The 17,810-nt window shown below is 35.9% G+C and overlaps 1 protein-coding gene across 1 annotated transcript; it reads right to left on the minus strand.

The window, feature by feature from the left end:
• Positions 1-3,570: 3,570 nt before the first annotated feature.
• On the minus strand, positions 3,571-17,080 carry LOC126758836 (synaptic vesicle glycoprotein 2B-like). Its single transcript, XM_050473234.1, has 7 exons — positions 16,575-17,080; positions 7,435-7,545; positions 5,395-5,719; positions 4,962-5,328; positions 4,407-4,893; positions 4,189-4,345; positions 3,571-4,118 (listed from the first exon to the last, which is right to left on the minus strand). The coding sequence occupies exons 1-7, from the start codon at positions 16,612-16,614 to the stop codon at positions 3,890-3,892; spliced, it is 1,716 nt and encodes a 571-aa protein (XP_050329191.1). The 5' UTR covers positions 16,615-17,080; the 3' UTR covers positions 3,571-3,889.
• Positions 17,081-17,810: the final 730 nt, after the last annotated feature.

Consider the following 17,810-nt stretch of genomic DNA (forward strand, 5'->3'; position numbering starts at 1 on the left):
GCGGGAAACTACCACATGCACGCAGTGAAACTCATAAAGGCGAATTAACAGAGCTTTGACAAAAAAGTTCCATATATGCTTTTGAATAAGTATGTGTCAAGAATGCCCAAGTTGTTTATTTGATATCAAGAATGTCCAAAATTGTTTATTTTAAATCGTTATCAAACGAATACAAAAAGTATTTTAAATTTATTATTGTACGAATACAAAAAATATTGAAAAGACAATTAATTTATTTCCCAGCGCCTGCTAGCACTACTCCATTTGCTTGCTTGTTAACGAATGCCTTTCACTTGTTAAAACTGTCTGTGACAGCTAGGCCTCTCCTGACCTTTCGTCCTGCAAGGACGATTCGTCGTCTCCTTCGTCGCCATCTAATTCAAGCGTCTCGTCCATTTGCTTCTGCATAACAGACATTTCACTTGCCGTCGTTTCCGTGCTGTTTGAACTTTATTCGTCGACTTCCAAAAATTGAAAAAATATGCTGCTGACAATTCTGTCTACAGTTTTTTTTCAAAATTCTCAAACGTTGTTCTTCGCTTACTCGTGGTATTCGTGTTGCTCCCTTTTATTCGTTGAAACTTTTTCTGTTGCCATGGACAACTCTCTGCTGTGTCTCTTTGCGATATTCTTTTAAAACATATAAAACCGTTTAGACTGACTTACGTCCACTCTTTGTCCGTTGAGAAAATACGTTTCTCCGTTGGCATTGAAGTGCTTACAGTACTCGTTAGATTTGATAATTTCTCACTGCCAAATAATTCCTTCCTCTCTTCTTCGTTTGTTCGCTAGTTACGTTGACGAATGCCTTTCACTTGTTAAAACTGTCTGTGACATATGTTCAAATCGAAGAGAAACGCAGTAAAGACAAAAAAAAAATGTTGGGCAATTGTCATCTTTTTACGCTTTACCAAGCAACAGTCATCGTTTTTATTAAGACGCACTTCCAATGTGACAGCCGTGACAGTGGTTCTGGCTTTCTCCATGAATGAATAAAACCTAAAAATAAACTCTTCTCGTTAAACTGGAACATTGTTCGTAGAACGATCCATAAAAAGTTGAATTTTGAACGTCGTTTTAGGCCTGCCCAAAATTCGATTTTTGTTCAGATCAAAAAACCGATTCAGTCATTGTATGTAGAGCCAAATACAGAATAGGCTTAACAAATTTTAATGATGATATAATTTGCCTTTGTCTTCGAGTTATCACTTCAGCAAATTCGAAAAATTTTGTTTGGGAAAAAATGCGTTTAAAAAAAGCTGGTGGACCGTTTCAAGTAAATGGCTAAACCTTAAATGGCTGTAACTAAAGAACTATTTGAGATATCTATTTGAAATTTTAATATGTGATTTCTAGAGGCAGGAACTATTGAAATATAAGTAGCACAGAAAGCATTCATTTCGTTCAAGCGTTCATTCTACATACTTGCTTTGCTTTGGGGTAAAAGTTTGATTTGTCAAGCAAAGCGAGGAAAGTTGTATTGCCCATTGCTATTAGCTCTTTGCATATGAAAGGGATGAACCTGTAATGTAGGTATAACTAGAATCATACCCAATAAAAGATTCGGTTGAAAGCTTGTTGGCATTCGAGCTATTGAACCCCAAACCGAACCTTAACATTTTATCATTTATCTATAAACGCGTTTCCCAAAAATAGTGTTTTAAGTAAAGTTCTTGGTATTCGACTAATCGACAAACCGGATTAAGCGCATTATTAGAATAATAAGATCCGGTTTGCAGTATCCGGATAGTCGTAAGTCGTCGACTATTCGATTAGATAAACGGTTTTAAGATTATTCGAATATTTTTAAGAGCCCTAGTTTTATGCTTTGGTACAATTTGCAAAAAATGTTTGTTGTTGGTTTTTTGAAATTTTATAGCGAAGGTAGGGTCAAGAGATCAAAAAGCTCATAGGAACCCTAACAGAAATCTCTGGTTGCGCTATTGAGTATTTATCAAGTGATTCAACTGACTGTAATTTGAAACTTTTACAGAATTAGAAAAACCCGTAATCTTACAAAGCACTCTATGAAGAGAATTTTCGCTCCATACTGTAAGTCCATTGATTTGTTACGTGCTTTGCATTATGTTATTAATTACCTATGGAATTAAAAATTTTCAAAAATGTAAAACACGAAAACAACAAGTCTTCTTCTTTATTGGCGTAGACACCGCTTACGCTATTATAGCCGAGCTTACAACAGCGCGCCAGTCATTCCTTTCTTTCCACTATTTCCAATTGGAGATTCCGAGTGTAACCAGGTCCTTCTCTACCCGGTCTTTCCGGAGTGGTGATCTTCCTCTTTCTCTGCTTCCCCCAGCGGGTACTGCGTCGAATACTTTTAGAGCTAGTGCGTTTTCATTCATTCGAACGACATGACCTAGCCAGCGAAGCTGCTGTCTCTTACTTCATTGAACTGTTGGCAAGAGATATTTTGCGTTGGATTTCAAGGGTGATGTTGTTGTTCGTGTTAATACTGGTTCCAAGATAGACGAAATTATCTACGACTTCGAAGTTATTACGGTCTACAGTAACGTGAGAGCCAAGCCAGGAGTGCGACGTTCTGTTTGTTTGATGACAAGATATACAAGTATTTTATCTTGCTTTCGTTCACTTCCAGACCCATTTGCTTCGCTTCCTTATCCAGTCTGGAGGAAGTAAAACTAATGGCGCGATTGTTATGGCCAATGATATCGATGTCATCGGCGTACGCCACCAGTTGTACACTCTTATAGAAGATTGTACCAGCTTGATTAAGCTCAGCAGGTCGAATTATATTCTCCAGCAGTACATTGAAGAAGTCGCACGAAAGGGAGTCGCCTTGTCTGAAACCTCGTTTGGTATCGAACGGCAGGGAGAGGTTCTTCCCGATTCTGACGGAGCTTTTAGTATTGCTCAACGTCAGTTTGCACAGATTTGAAATCGACGAAGAGGTGGTGTGTGTCGATTCTCTCTTCACTGGTCTTTTCCCGAGCTTTGGCACATGGTGAATATCTGGTCAGTTGATGATTTTCCAGGTCTAAAGCCAAACTAAGGTCCAATCAGTTTGTTGCCGGGGGTTTTAATCTTTCACACAGTACGCTCGATAGAACCTTATATGTGATGTTGAGGAGGCTTACCCCACGGTATTTAGCGCAGATTGTGGGGTCTCCCTTTTTTGTGGATTGAGCAGAGCACACTTAAATTCCAATCGTCGGGCATGCTTTCGTCCGACCATATTCTACAAAGAGCGGATGCATGCTTCTTATCAGTTCTTCGCCGCCGTGTTTGAAAAGCTCGGCCGGCAATCCATCGGCCCTCGCCACTTTGTTGTTCTCCAGACGGGTAATTGCTATTCAGACTTTCATATGTAGTACGGAGAATGAAATCATGTGTAGAAGTTCACGCAAGTGAGGAAAGTTCTTTGATCGCTATTCCCTTGGGAGTGACCAGAAATGATTATTTTACATATAGCTCAAGCAACTCACGACTTTCGGCTAAAGTGAGAAGGCGAACCATCCCTACTCAGGGTTGTACGCTCGGTTTGGTATCCGCCACGTAAAAAACGCCCCCAATGAAAACTAATCAACGTATTATACATACTTTTTTATTAAATGTAATGCTAATTGTTACAAACTAAATTTCAAAAACATATTGCTTTAAAACAGCAATCACTTACAACTACTTACTACGAGTGCTAACTAAGTAAAACGATAAGTGGGTAAGTATTATGATTCTCTTTCGGACATAATACTTTCAGTGCTAACACAACTATCAGGTATGCTGTAGTTCACAATCAGACTTATCAGGCAACAATTTTTTAACAAACTAAGCACTAAAACATGCACTTCTTTCGATTAATAAACTCGCAATACACATGAAGCTTTTCAACGGCGGAAGATATTTTACTTCAGTTCCCCGTCATGGAGACTAGGCTGGTGCGACGCCAAGACTCTTGCTTCCCGCTACGTTTGGTCGGTTTGGTAATGAGGAAACCAAGGAAGCCGCTCAATATCAAAGACACACCCGAAACGATGAAGGCGGTTTCGCAGTGATGACTTAAGAGCGCGCCAAAGACATTGGCGCCGACGACGCTGCCCAAGCGACCCATCATGAGAGAAATACAGATAGCCATTGCTCTGTGGAACACAAGAAGACACAGAGTATGAAACCCACTGCACAGTAAGTGGTATAAATATTGTTAATTACCTCAATCTTGTGGGATAGAGATCGACGGTGGCGGCGCTTAAGACATTAATGCCCAAACCACAGAGCAGCAAAGCCACATACAGATAGATGGCAACCATTGGTATATCGACGTAAGCTGCAGCTATGCCGCAAATGCCACAGGCACCTAAAATCACAACTGCAAACAGAAAAAAGATTAAATAAATAACAAAATTAACTTTAAATAGAGTACCACTTACAAAGTATGGTGCATTTGCCCACTTTATTGATGATGCTGCCAATTAGAGCAAACCCCACGGCGTAAAGCACCTCTAAAACCAGCGAATGTTGATATGTCGATATCTCCAATTTTTCATTGCATTGCGAAGCTGTTAGTGTCACGCCATCGCTGACGGCGGCGGCATGTGCGCTCTCTGACTTAAAAATGCTCTCCTGCTTGCTGTACACCACTTCACACATATAAGTACGATTGCCAGGGTTGTCGTTCAAAAACTCTGCGACGGTGTTGAGAATGTGTGGAAACCACATGTACATGCCATTCGAGGTCACGAATATCCAAAATTGTATGGAACAGATGAGCACCGTGGTGCGCATGTACTCGCGGTTAAAAAGCGGCTGTGTTTGGTCCCACATAGAGCGGAGCAAAGCAACAGCGGGATTTGAAATGCGTTCACGCTCGATTTTCGGGCTCATTGCGCTGTCAATGTCTTCAACGACGTGAGAAACCTAAACACGTGTTAAGGAAAAAATAAATTGAAGGCGCTCAAAAATTAATTTAAATGGCATACACTTACTGGATATTCATCACGTGGCCTGCAGGTATTTACGTGGAACATTGTCTGCAGTATCTCGAGTGTCTTATCGTCATGGCCTTGACTGAGCAAGAATTTTGGACTCTCCGGTATCTTGAACAAGGCCAAGCCACATAAGAAACCGGGTATACCGCAAACAACCATGAAGAAACGCCAAGGCTTGTAGGTGATACCCAAATAGGGAATCACAAAACGCCATTCCTGATTAATAACCAACCAAGCGATGCAGGGCATCAGCATGGAACCTACGCCGAAAATGAACGCTGAACCCATTATAGCGCGTGAACGATTCTTGGCAGTGTGAAATTCACCCAAAAACGCATAAATCGTTGCAGAACCACCGGAAATGCTTCATTAGCAGAAATGAAATCATTAATTCAAACGATTCATATAGATGACATGATTAACTACTTACCAAAAACCATTAATGTAGCGTAAAATGACCATTAACCAGAAATTCGTGGCGAAACTTGAAAGCACCGTCACCACAAAGCCCAACAGCAATGTCGGGCGTATAATATTTCTACGTCCGGTCGTATCCGCCAGAAAACCCCAGAGATGTGAGCTGCTAATAATGCCCGCAAATCCTATGGCGCTCAGTATGCCACGCTGTTGGATCGTCAAGTTCAGATCGCATTGCGAGACGGGCAACACGAAGCTGATGCCGAGCGTTTCGAGCAGCACATTGGCCAGTATCAAACCGGATATCAATATGAGTAAATAATTGAACTTTCCAAATGCTAAAAAGAATTATTTATCGATATAATAAAAAGATATACTAATTGAACTTACTGAACTATGTTTTTGTGTATCAATATTTTTATACAATGAACAAAGTATATACGAAGTTTGTTATACCCAGAAGAAAACTTCGCGGATCTTATAAAACACTACTATGAGCAAAAGATAGTAAGACTTTGTTCTTAATTTATTCTCAAAAATCTATGTCGCTCGCCTCAAAGTAATTTCCCTTTTGCCAATCCACGAAACAGTTGTTAAAGTAAATTTCCGGCATAGTCTTCTATGCGCTTAGCTATTCACGTTTAATGTCTTCAATTGACTCAAAACGGTTTCCCAGAAGCGGTCGTTTGAGTTTGCGGAATAGCCAGAAGTCACATGAAGCTAAATGAAGCGAATATGGTGGTTGCTGCATGATATTGGTTGAAAATTTGGCGAAAGAATCATGAAGAATCAATGCAGTATGCGACGGTGCATTATCTTGTTGCAAAAACCAAGAGTTCTCAGTCCATAATTCCGGTCACTTTTTACGAATAGCTTCGCGCAAACGATGCATAATACTCAAATAGTAATCCTTGCTGTTATTTTGGCTGGCCGGAAGGAATTCGATAATCGATAAAAGCTTTCAACATAACCTTAATTTTTGACCTGCCGTCTGTTTCCGAATCGTAAGCATTGATCCAAGGCTCATCGCCAGTAATAATACATTTGAAGACATCTTGGTAGTCGGAAAGCATTGTTTCACAAACGTTAACGTCACGATTTTTTTCGATAAAATTTAGTTATTTTGGAACCACCAGTGCTTAAGCCCAAATGATCTTTCAAAATGGTTTTCACTGATCCGTCCGATATTCCAAAGATGTCAGTCAGATCTCTGACTGCTAATCGTCGATTCTCAAGCACCAATTTTTCTGTTTTGTTGATGTCTTGATCATCAGTTGATGTTGATGGCCATCCTGAACGTGTCCTCAACGCATCCTCGACCGTCTTTGAATAATTTGTACCAATCAAAAACGCTTGCTCGCGAGAAGCAATTATCACCAAAGGTCTATTCCAACATTTTGACCGTTTCGGCACACAAAATTTAATGGAACTTCTTCGTTGAATAATTTTACTCATCGTAAAAATTGCCGAATGCACTTTATGTACTTCATAAAGACAAGCGCATACTAAACACTAATGATAGATGTTACTGACAGTCATACCAACCTAGAAAAAAATATTTCGACGAACAGGTTTCCATGCGAAATTTAAATTCAAAAGTCTTACTATTTTTTGTCCACAAATATATAAACATACATAAATGAGCAGCATGAGCTAAGTCGATTTAGCCGTCTGACTATACTCGTACATATGCGAACTGTTTTTAAAATATCCAAATTTTACACACGTCGTTTTCTCCCACTGAGGCTGATCATTTGTCGGAACCGATATCATATCGATCGGAATGAAGTGTTTAAATGACATAGATATCTCCACGAATTTCGGCGTGGGTTCTTGTCTAAGACAATAATGTAGTCTCCGAAGAAATTGTTCAGGTTGGACAATTTTAGAATATAGTTAGGTGCCATACAAACTGACTGATCAAAATCAAGTTGTAAGGAATCTTTAGTTTGGTATTAGTGGATGGTATTATAGCTTAGGTGCGCCCGAAGTTAACGTTTTTTTTCTTTCTTTTGTTTTTTAGTAGTTGCTTAAGAATATTTTGTACACTTACTCGTCGCTTCCAAGGCATTCTCAAAATATTCAGCGCCTTTGCCAGGTTCTGGCATACTGGCGATGACATTGCCACCTTCGATTGTGGCAATCGTAAGTTTCGTACTCTCAGCTGAAATTATAGAAATGACAAAAAATATTTTTAAAATTTGTTTGTTAATATTTATGTTATTATCAAATTTTTGTATTGATCATAATAGTATTATATTAATTATATCATTAAACAATTCCAAACTATTTACAAATAAACAGTAAAAATTGTGGAAGCATTTTCTCTTAATAATTTTTTAATATTTTTAATCAATCGCTTTTTCTAAAAGTCTAAAATAATACGGGTTTTAAAATAGAAATGCTCAATCACAGCTTAAAGTAATATTTTCAATTTAAAGCTCGGATATGTCTTGAACATTTTAATTAATTATATTGACTTGCGCTGAATGCGCGAATATAAAATTTTTAGAATTCCTTTCAATTGTCAGAATTACTTTATTAATTCGAAAAGATGAAAAAGTGCAGCAAAATCTATTGCCATGAGTCCAGATGTTTGCTTCAATTTCAATTAATCCCGAGCTTGTCACCTATTGCTTACTGGCAAAAGCCACGTGCCACTTGAGGAAGACGACTAATCGGCTTTCAAACAATTCAATTGAGCCCATAGGCTGTTTATTTACATGCATACGAGTATAAGAATTTTTGTATTCAGCAGTATATACATAGTGTACGTATATGCTAAACAAATCGAGCTAACCATCCAATAAACAAATTAATTGCAATCGATGTCACGTTATGGATCGAAGTTTAAATAGAATTGTAATAAATTCCATGCTAATGAACTTCTTCATGTGTGTGTGTTCATAACACTGTACAACATTCGAATGGGTGTGGCATCAAGCCGTTTTTTTCGAGAGATTCAGTCAAGTGATTTTTTTAAACTGAGGTCGGATAAGATGGTTTTAATCAAGTAACAGAATCCATTGACAACGTAGTGTTATAAAAGTGATTGAGTTATTCTTTATTTGGAATTGAACACAGTTTCTAAGTTGTGACGCTGTACACCTCTACCTCTAGTACTAGAAGCAATCAGATATGATTGATCGTTCATTGTGTCCATTTTTGTTTGACACGTTTTGCTTAACACGTTTGCCAAAAATGTTAAGGAAAGAACAAATCTAGGCATGAGAGTTTAGTGTCTGGATACCAATAAGTGGCATATACGCTTGTTACTACATCTTACAAGTCTTTGGGAATTCAACGTCCGCTCCATTGTCTTCGATTGGGAAATCGTGTTCACCATCATCTGGTGTTATGCCATTCAGCAGGAGAGGTATTTCTTATATATAATTTCATTATGCTCTGGGCATCAGTTACTTCTTAGGAAGTAGGTTCTTAATAACATTCAACATATGTCTTTATTGCTTCATAAGAATCAATAACTAATAGCGATGCCTGCGTGCTGAAACGTTTTTTTGGTTTGTTGCATTCAATGAGCTTAGAAACTCATAATAGCGCTATTTACCGAATTCATTATTTTTAATAAACTAACTAAATTTTTATATTTTTTTCCAAATAATTATGGTTTAATAAACAAACCACTTGTTGTACTTAAAAAATTGAATTATTAAATAACCGAAGCATATGCAATTATAAATATGTTTATAACGGTCTTAAGCATTTAATTGTTTTATAATAATAAAGATGACATATTTATATAGTTATGTATATGTATGTATATAAGAATGCGCATTTGCATAAGTGATGTTCATTTAGCTTTCTCTCGCTTCTTTATGAATCTTCAGTTAGTCAATTAATTGGGAAGGCATCGACTGCCTTGTGCTGCGGCCAAACAAAATAAACGCAATACTAAATTGAATTGCGTTTTTTATTTTAATTTAAGCACGCAAAAGTGTGTGGACTATGGCTGATCATATTGTATATAAATATGTATGTGTGAGTACATACATACATATGTTTAAAATTATGATTTTTATGTGAGCATGGCATGTTTGATAGTTCTTTTCGAAACCCGTCGTTGTGGTGTCATTGTATATATAGTAGATAAGAATATGAATTACACAGCATCGATTTTGCTAAGTCTCTCACTTACGTAGCTAGATTTTTTATATTAATGACTTTATTTCCTAAACGCAAATAAACGAAAAAGCTCTTCAACAGCCAATTAAAAATTCAAAAAAGGGAAAAATTATAAGTACATACGTATGTATATGTATGTATTTTTATAATTATCTATCTCAGACATAATTTTATTTTCAAAATATGTTACGTAATTAATGCCAATAAAATAAAGACTTATGTTAATTTATTTTTAAAATATGTTATGCATTTTATTCCAATATAGTAAGAACGTATACATCATGTTCGAAAAAAACCTGCGAATGCCTTACAAGCAAATAGTTCGAAAGTTACCATCTATTTGAACATTTTAAAACTAAAAGAATGTATGAAGAAAGTTGAAATTTTCTTTGAAAAGTGTTGCCACCTGTTTGAAATTTGCAGTGGAAAATTTTACATAATACATAAATCAAATAATAAATAAATCATATAGAAGAGTTAGAGTAGTTTACACTTTCAAATATTTTTTCAGAATAGTTGCCATATATTTCAAATAGTTTTACTATATCTACTTTAGAGTGGATCAAAAAAAAGAATATTTTTTTCGGTTGATACTCTGAAAAATAGGTTCTTAGAAAGCTCTAAGGAAGTCTCCCAAGTGCTTATAGAGCAGAAAATTCGCCACAAAACTATTAGTTTTCCGATTTACCTTGATTTCATTGAGTTATAAAGTTCATATAAAACAGTTTGACTTAAAGTAATCAATAATAATTTTAAGAAAAAATAGATAACTGTAAGGACCTCCTCGCTACAATTAAGAGCTCATCCTTAGAGAAACTTTCTTAGAGCGGTTTAAGAACTTATTTTTCAGAGTTCCAAGCGAAAATTCTTTTTTTTTTACCCACCCTAATGTAGCTACATATAACAGTAAACAATGAGTTAAAATTTTATTTTTTTATATTGAAATAACTGTTAATCTAAATTCTTGCCTTTTTAATAAATGGACGTTTTACTATAACCTCGAATATATATCGATTTTTTTTCGATTTTTTTATAATTTTATTAAATTCTAGAAGACCTTTTTAATATTGTCCTAAATTTTCAAGTTGATCCGAGTAATAGTTTCGGCGATACAGCCTTGAGAACTAGTGCGCTCGAGGCCACCTTTCATTGTCACTCAAATCTTTAGAAGCGTTTTTCTCGAAACTGTGTTTCTGAAGTCGGTTGGCAAGAGTTTTCGAGAACTACTCAACCGACCTTCATGAAATTTTACAAATGCCTTTGAGATACAATTCTTAAAGACTTGGACGAAGGATTTTTTTTCGATTACAGCTATTTGAAAAAAAATCGCGAAATTCTCAATTTTTTATAAAAATGTCTGCCGAAAATGCAATTTCAGTTTTTTTCTGTCCAAGTTCTAAGTTAAGGTTTTAACTAAAACACGTATTTGTTAACTGTCGATGATCCTGTAAGTAGTTATCCTGCCAACGCGGGCGCATATCTTTTCCGAGGGGTCATCGGAAATGGCGTCGCAATGGCCGAGCTTAAAATATTTTCTTCCAAAAATTTCGGAATTTTTTTGTTATTAGTGTTTGTAACAATACAAAATTCTAATAAAATACTTCATCTGTTATATGAGACAAAAATTGTTAAAAAATGCTGTTTTTTCCCGAGGAAACCCATGTAACAATTAAGCTAAGTCATATATAAAATGTCATAAATCCAAGAATCTATTAATTAAAAAAACATTTATGGTAACCCATATTTAGAACCCTCTCACCTATAGGATTCAGCATGGGAGAGTGGAATAATACGATTTTAGAAAAGTGACACAAATTCAACTTCACAAATAATATTTGGTTTTAAAATATCGCTGCAGTGATTGCGCATATATTTCTAGTATATTTATCTAATCAGTTGGTTATTAAAAAATTGTATATGTCACTCGGTCACTGAACCACTTAATCACTTGATCCCTAAGATGAATATTTGTCTGCTACACTACGAAGCACCTATTACTGTAGTTACCAATAACGATTTAAAGCTTACATGTGATATGCCTATACACTAATGCCACTTACTACACTCTTGTTTTCCTTTCGGCAAGCAAAAATCACTAATGAAAGCGTGAACGTGTTTGATTACTCAAGCACCGGGTTTAGTCTGAAGTGTGAGGCGTATGAGTAATTTTTTGGTTGCGCTTGTTTACACACGCAATTCATAAATAGTTGGAATATTTCTTGATACCTAACCATACAATGTATCTTATCCATTTACTGACCGTGTAAATTGTAATTCACAACTTACTAAAAAATTAAATAAATACAATTGTCGCGTGTGGCGCATATTTATGCGATGCGCAGTTTTTTTGCTTGGGTTTTTTTTTGATTCGTCTCTACCCACACTTTGAACGTCGCTTGTAGCTTAAGCACTCGAAATGTAGCAAAACATATGCAACAGATTTTATTCAATAATATTTAATAGTTTATAAATGAGTATAATTGCATTGCTTGGTGCATAGTTCTGAAATTAGTTCATTGGTGAAAGAGAAAAGAAGAAATTTTGATTGAAACGTGACAGCGATGTCATCAGTTTACACTATGCATAAAAGTACTTGAAGCACTGCAGAAGAAACTATGATTTGTTATTGGTTTATTGGTTATAATTGACATATAAATATAACTAAATCCATATCGAACTTTCTACATTTCAGAACAGCGTTGTCCTTTATTGAAAAATAAATATTTAGTATTCCTAGAATCTTTCCGTTAATTCAAAATCAATTACATTTCGAAGTAAATACAACTGTGATATTAATTGGATTACAAGTAATTTTTTATAAGTTGAATTAACAGTGTATTTATCGATAACGCATGTCAAATACTAATAAAAACTTGCTTTCAAAGCGCTTCAATGTAATTTGTTTAAGCTGAAATACAAATAAATATGTGGAAAATTACAAGTCAGCAAAAACATCGCGTCTTCATAACAATACACGTTATCCAGTATCATTAAATGTCGATATTCTTCAAAGTAAATTTATATCAATCTATCGTGCAGGTTTCTCAATGTTTGACTGTAATCAGATCCTTCTTCTTCTACGAATTACAGCACATAATTCTAAGCACAAGTGCCGAGCTTATTTGCTAAGAGTTTGCTACTCGTATGACAATACACACACATATACACTCGAATACTTATGGAGAGTCAAATGTAATCAGTGGTGAATCACTGCAAAAAGCGCAGGTCCAGGTATATTCTTTATAAATATTTGGATGGAAGCGGCAAGTTGAGTTTTATTGCATTTAAATGTGTACGAGATTACTGTTTTATTATCTACGTATTTATCGCACTTAAATACAAATGTATGTGTGTGACACACGAAGTGTATACAGTGAGAGTTTATGTACAGTGAAGAAAAAAAACTATAAAAATTGCTGGCAACATTTTAATTAAGCAAAATCTATATTTCATCTTATTTACTACTTTTTTATTTAAGAAAATGTATACAAATATAATATATGTAGTTAATGAACTGTCGTTAAAATCTATATATAGAAATGGCAATTCCAAGACTAAGTTTTTAAAATGACTATTTTCCAATCAAAATTGGCAAATATGTGTGTGACACACGAAGTGTACATATACAGAAGGGTTTTAAAAATTGCTGGTTTTTAATAAGAGATTTCATGTTATTTACTACTTTCTTATTTAAGAAAATGTATGAAAAAATCCGTCGTATTCAGACATATTAGATATAGTAAAAAGGAATCCGTTTATTTTCCAATGGTTGGCTATAGTAACCTGTGGAGTTTGATGTAAGCACTATTTTGATCATCCAGGAGGCAGATGGAAGTCCTTGGATCCATGTTTCCAAATAGGGATCACATCGCTTCGGTAGCACCCAGCAGTATATTGGATTTCATCAATATGCTGGGGCTGGGAGAGGTTGTGATTTAGGAGAGGGCACACTAGACCTAAGGTCGATATGTATTCCTCGTTTATAAATCTAATCCAATGCATATCTAAAGTCGATGACTACAAGTTATAAAAAGTGGGTCACTTACGACAACGTCAAACGCAAACGCTCGTTGTCGAATCGCGGGAGCCGCCCAGGATTGATGTTCAAGAGGAACTTATCGCTTGTTTTGTGGTATTGGCAGGGAATCATCTACTATCAGCTGCTCCAAGAATCTGGGCCCATTATGAGTAAGTGCATCTTCAGCTTGCAGCGGCCAGTGTAGAATGCGACCAGTAGTCTGAGTTTGTTCCTAGGGGGATTGATTGCATATTTAAGCCTGCTAAGGTTGTAACCCATCATTAGCAACTTGGCATGCCGTATGCCTTGTAGTTGTTGGAAATACCTCTCTCTACATACTCCTTCTTCATTGCAGAACAGCTCCTTTATGGTATGCGGACCCACCCTAGTGAAGGGTTTAGGTTATACCATGTTAAGGGATGCTGCGGAGCAAGCGACCTCATCAGCCAGTTCATTTCCGGCTATACATTTGTGACCGCAAGGCTATTCAGCCGTCCTCTACACTCCTGCACCAGTAGCGATTTGATCTCATAGGAGGAGATTGATTTAAGTGTCGCATGACTATCGCTAAGTATGGTTATACGTTCATTGAGATAGTTGCATTGAAGATTTATCTCTATGCACCGAATTATAGCAAAGACTTCTGCCTGAAAGATGATCACAAATCTTCCCATAGGTATGGAGAGTTGAGTTGGTGCGTGGCCCTGCGACTTCTGCACCGATTCCCTCCAACGATTTTGAGCCGTTAGTGCACCACTTGATTTTACTATTCCTAAGCAGTCGCTCGAGAGTGGAATCATACCATTCAGCCTTGCTGCCAAAGGTAACCTTGAACTTTTGATGAAGTTTACCCTTTTGGTAATATTGACCCTTGGGAGACGGGCAAATCCCTTGCTGCTGTCATTTGTAGCAGTGTGTGTCTGACCGTTCACTAGATGAAGTGGTGTGAGCGCAATCATGGCTGCAAGCGAGTCGTTGCAGCTTCGATAGTTGGAGCCCTACCCAAGTCTGCTAAGCTTTTGAGGCCCAAGCCACCACCCCATACATGATTATCGGTCGCACGATGATGGTTTAAAACCATCTAAGGATTCCAGGATTTTCAAGCTCGTTGATTGCACACCATTAGTGCTTAAGTCGCCTTGACCAAAGTCATATTGACCTACTTCCACCGCAGGGAGGAATGCAGAGTGAGACAAAGATATTTCACCATGTTGGTCAACTTTAGCTTTCTGCCCCCAAGAGTAAGGTTCGTGAATGAGACGATGGTTATCTTAGAGGAGTTGATGTTCAACTCAAACTCATTGCACCAATCTTTAGCCAGATTTAAACCACTTGGTTTTAAGTTGCAGAGAGTGTCCTCGAATTTGCCTCTGGTTGTAATAACAATGTCATCCGCATAACCTTGACAGCGGATCCCATTATCAGTTAGCGAAACAAGTAGGTCGTCCACGACAAGGCTCCATAACAGGGGGGTAGTACCCAGACGAATCCTTGTATCTTCTACTCTTTTGTAAGACATATTGTCAAAAGCATCTTCGATGTCTTGGAAGGCGCATAGCATCACTTTGAAATTTTATTTACATTCTCTTAAATGCACTTCTTCGCATTGAATTGTATGCAAATCGGTATCTGTTGCAATTTATAACATTTCTTATCATTATCTTGTATTCGAACACCTCTGCTGTTTAACGAGAAAAAATTGAGTTGATAAAGTCAACTGATTGTCATAAAAAGTAAACTCTTAAACATTGCACGTGCTGGCGAATTCGTCAGGAAATAGTTTGTCCGCAACTATTAAATGAGAAAACCACATTTTGCGTGGGCAGCGAGAATGTTTGCAACAATTAATACAAGTTGGAAAAACGTGAACGTGACACGCAACTTAACTTGGAAAAACTTTTTATCAGTGACATTGCGAATTCAGAGTAAAATCTAGTCATTTTCTTATTAAATTATTATTATATACAAATTATTGGAATTGTAACTATTTCGCGGTTTTTCAAGACGAGGCATAACTTGATCAATATTCGAACCATGCTCTGGAAAGCTATTGTCCTTGTGCGTCTTTTTCAATATTTCTCATTCATATGAAGAGTAAACAACAATAAGTTTTGTTCACACAAATACTATGTCGAGCTTTGTGTCTGAGAAAGTGTTCTTAAGGGGTCACATGGGTTTACGGGTTTCAAAAAATCGATTTTTTCTATTATGTTATTCAATTCTACAACACCTCTAGAGTATTTTACTAAGTTTTCAAGTTGATTAGAGTAATAGTTTTGGAGATGCAGCCTTGAGAACCCGCTAGCTTTTATTGTCACTTAAATCTTTAAACGCGTTTCACTCGAAATAGTGTTTTTGAAGTCGGTTGGCAAGATTTCTCGAGAACTACTCAACCGATCTTCACAAAATTTCAAAATTCTTTGTGATATAATTCTTAAAGACTTGGACAAAAGATTTCTTTCGATTACAACTATTTGAAAAAAATCTCTCGAAATTTTCATTTTTTTGTAAAAATGTCTGTTAAAATTCCAGTTTTCAGTTTCTTTACTTTGTCCAAGTTCTAAGTTAAGCTTTTAACTAAAACACGTATATATATGAATTTAAAAAACAATTTTCCAAAATCTAGAATTTCTTTGCTAATAGTATATGTTTCTAACCATAAAAAATCCAAAAAATATTTCACTTTTTTGTGAGAAAAAATTGCTGAAAAAGGGCTTTATTTTACTCGGAGAAATCCATAACCACTTAATTTTTTAATTCAAATTATTTAATTTTACCCATTTATATTTATAATTCTTTTATTATTCAATAAATACAAATAAAAATAATTTTGAACCAAATCTTTAAATTACTTAAAATTAGGTGCATTTTATATAAAAGTGTTATTTTTTTAAGCTTGTTCCTCATTTTTAAAATATTTGTTCCTCAAATATTTAAAATAGATTATTAAACGTGAAAAAAGTGAATAAACATAAAAAATAAAACTTTGAATTAAGTTCTCAAACTAATTAAAATTATGTATGTGCGCTTACCTGGAGCAGAACTGCTTTGTTTCTCTTTGAATTCACACATTTTTTACAGAAATTTCAAAATTCACAAATAAATTTATACGAATCAATACACCGTACAAATGACACAATTTCCCGTAGATCACGATGCAACTTAACTTTCACTCAGTATATTATCAGTAGTACATATATTTTTGCAGAACTCAAAAGTGACTTGAAGAGAATCTAGCCGACAATTCACTTCAGCGGCTAAATCACAACTGAAATCTTAATGCCTGAGTCGCACGAAAGGAAGCTTCTAATGATCAGCACAATCAACTTCAATTAATTTTCACTATTACGCCTATATATTGTTACGGCACATACGAATATGTATGTACAAGCCGCAATGAAGTCAGTGAATACGTCAAACGAGATCAGTAGCCGAAGCTAAAATCAATTTATTTACTATTTATTTAGTAAGCGTGACTCAAGTGGCACAAGAAGGCAGTCTAAGCCGGTTGCCGAAATGCCAAACCAATTGCAAGATCTCATCTAAACTGACTGATGTTGAGCACGATGGACAACCGAGTTTTATACATTCACGGCAGTGGGCCAAATTCCCAGCGGCAGCGCGCCAGTGCTGAACAATCAGCAATTTTGCTGATAACAGCCAAGCGAAATTGGGAGAGTTGAGAGTAATGCTCAGCAACTACTTAGACATGCATACATACATTTAACGCTATATAAGTTCACGAAAATTTAATTGCAATTGTTTGAAGTTAACAAAGACGATCCTGCTTTTTTGTCTACCAATGACGCGTAAAACTTAGATAATCTGTTCTAATTCTATAATTAGTCAATGTTTATTATTTTCGACTTTAATATATTCGTACTCATGTAGACCTGTGCTTATATACCATAGTTTGGGTAGATCTGAGAATCTGCTTATATAAAATTAATTCAGTTATTTTTCTTCGTTAATAATTTAGTCTAGAGCGGCGATAGAGTTTCATAATTTTAACATTTAATTGAAATTGATCTGGTAAATAGTTGCGGAGTTATGAGATCGGCTCACAAAACTTTCGACACGTTTTCTTCTCTAACTGTTGTTACCAGAGTCCGTGAAGATATACTGAACGATTTGAAATTTTCTCACGACCTTCTTAGTTATTTTTCAGAAAATTATCGAAGGAATACGATTTTTGATAATATTTTCGATTTTTAAACCACTTTGAAGCAAAATTCATTCACTTAATCCACTTTTTTTTTGGAAGCCAT

This window comes from Bactrocera neohumeralis, chromosome 5, assembly GCF_024586455.1.
Source record: "Bactrocera neohumeralis isolate Rockhampton chromosome 5, APGP_CSIRO_Bneo_wtdbg2-racon-allhic-juicebox.fasta_v2, whole genome shotgun sequence".
In the NCBI taxonomy this organism is placed as follows: Eukaryota; Metazoa; Arthropoda; class Insecta; order Diptera; family Tephritidae; genus Bactrocera; species Bactrocera neohumeralis.

Excerpts from the sequence above, each read along its gene's own strand:
- LOC126758836 (XM_050473234.1), bottom strand. The coding sequence starts at position 16,614 with ATGTGTGAATTCAAAGAGAAACAAAGCAGTTCTGCTCCAG. Across the intron at positions 5,329-5,394 it reads CGCTACATTAATGGTTTTTG|CATTTCCGGTGGTTCTGCAA; the intron begins GTAAGTAGTTAA and ends CTGCTAATGAAG. Across the intron at positions 4,119-4,188 it reads CTCTATCCCACAAGATTGAG|AGCAATGGCTATCTGTATTT; the intron begins GTAATTAACAAT and ends TGTGTTCCACAG.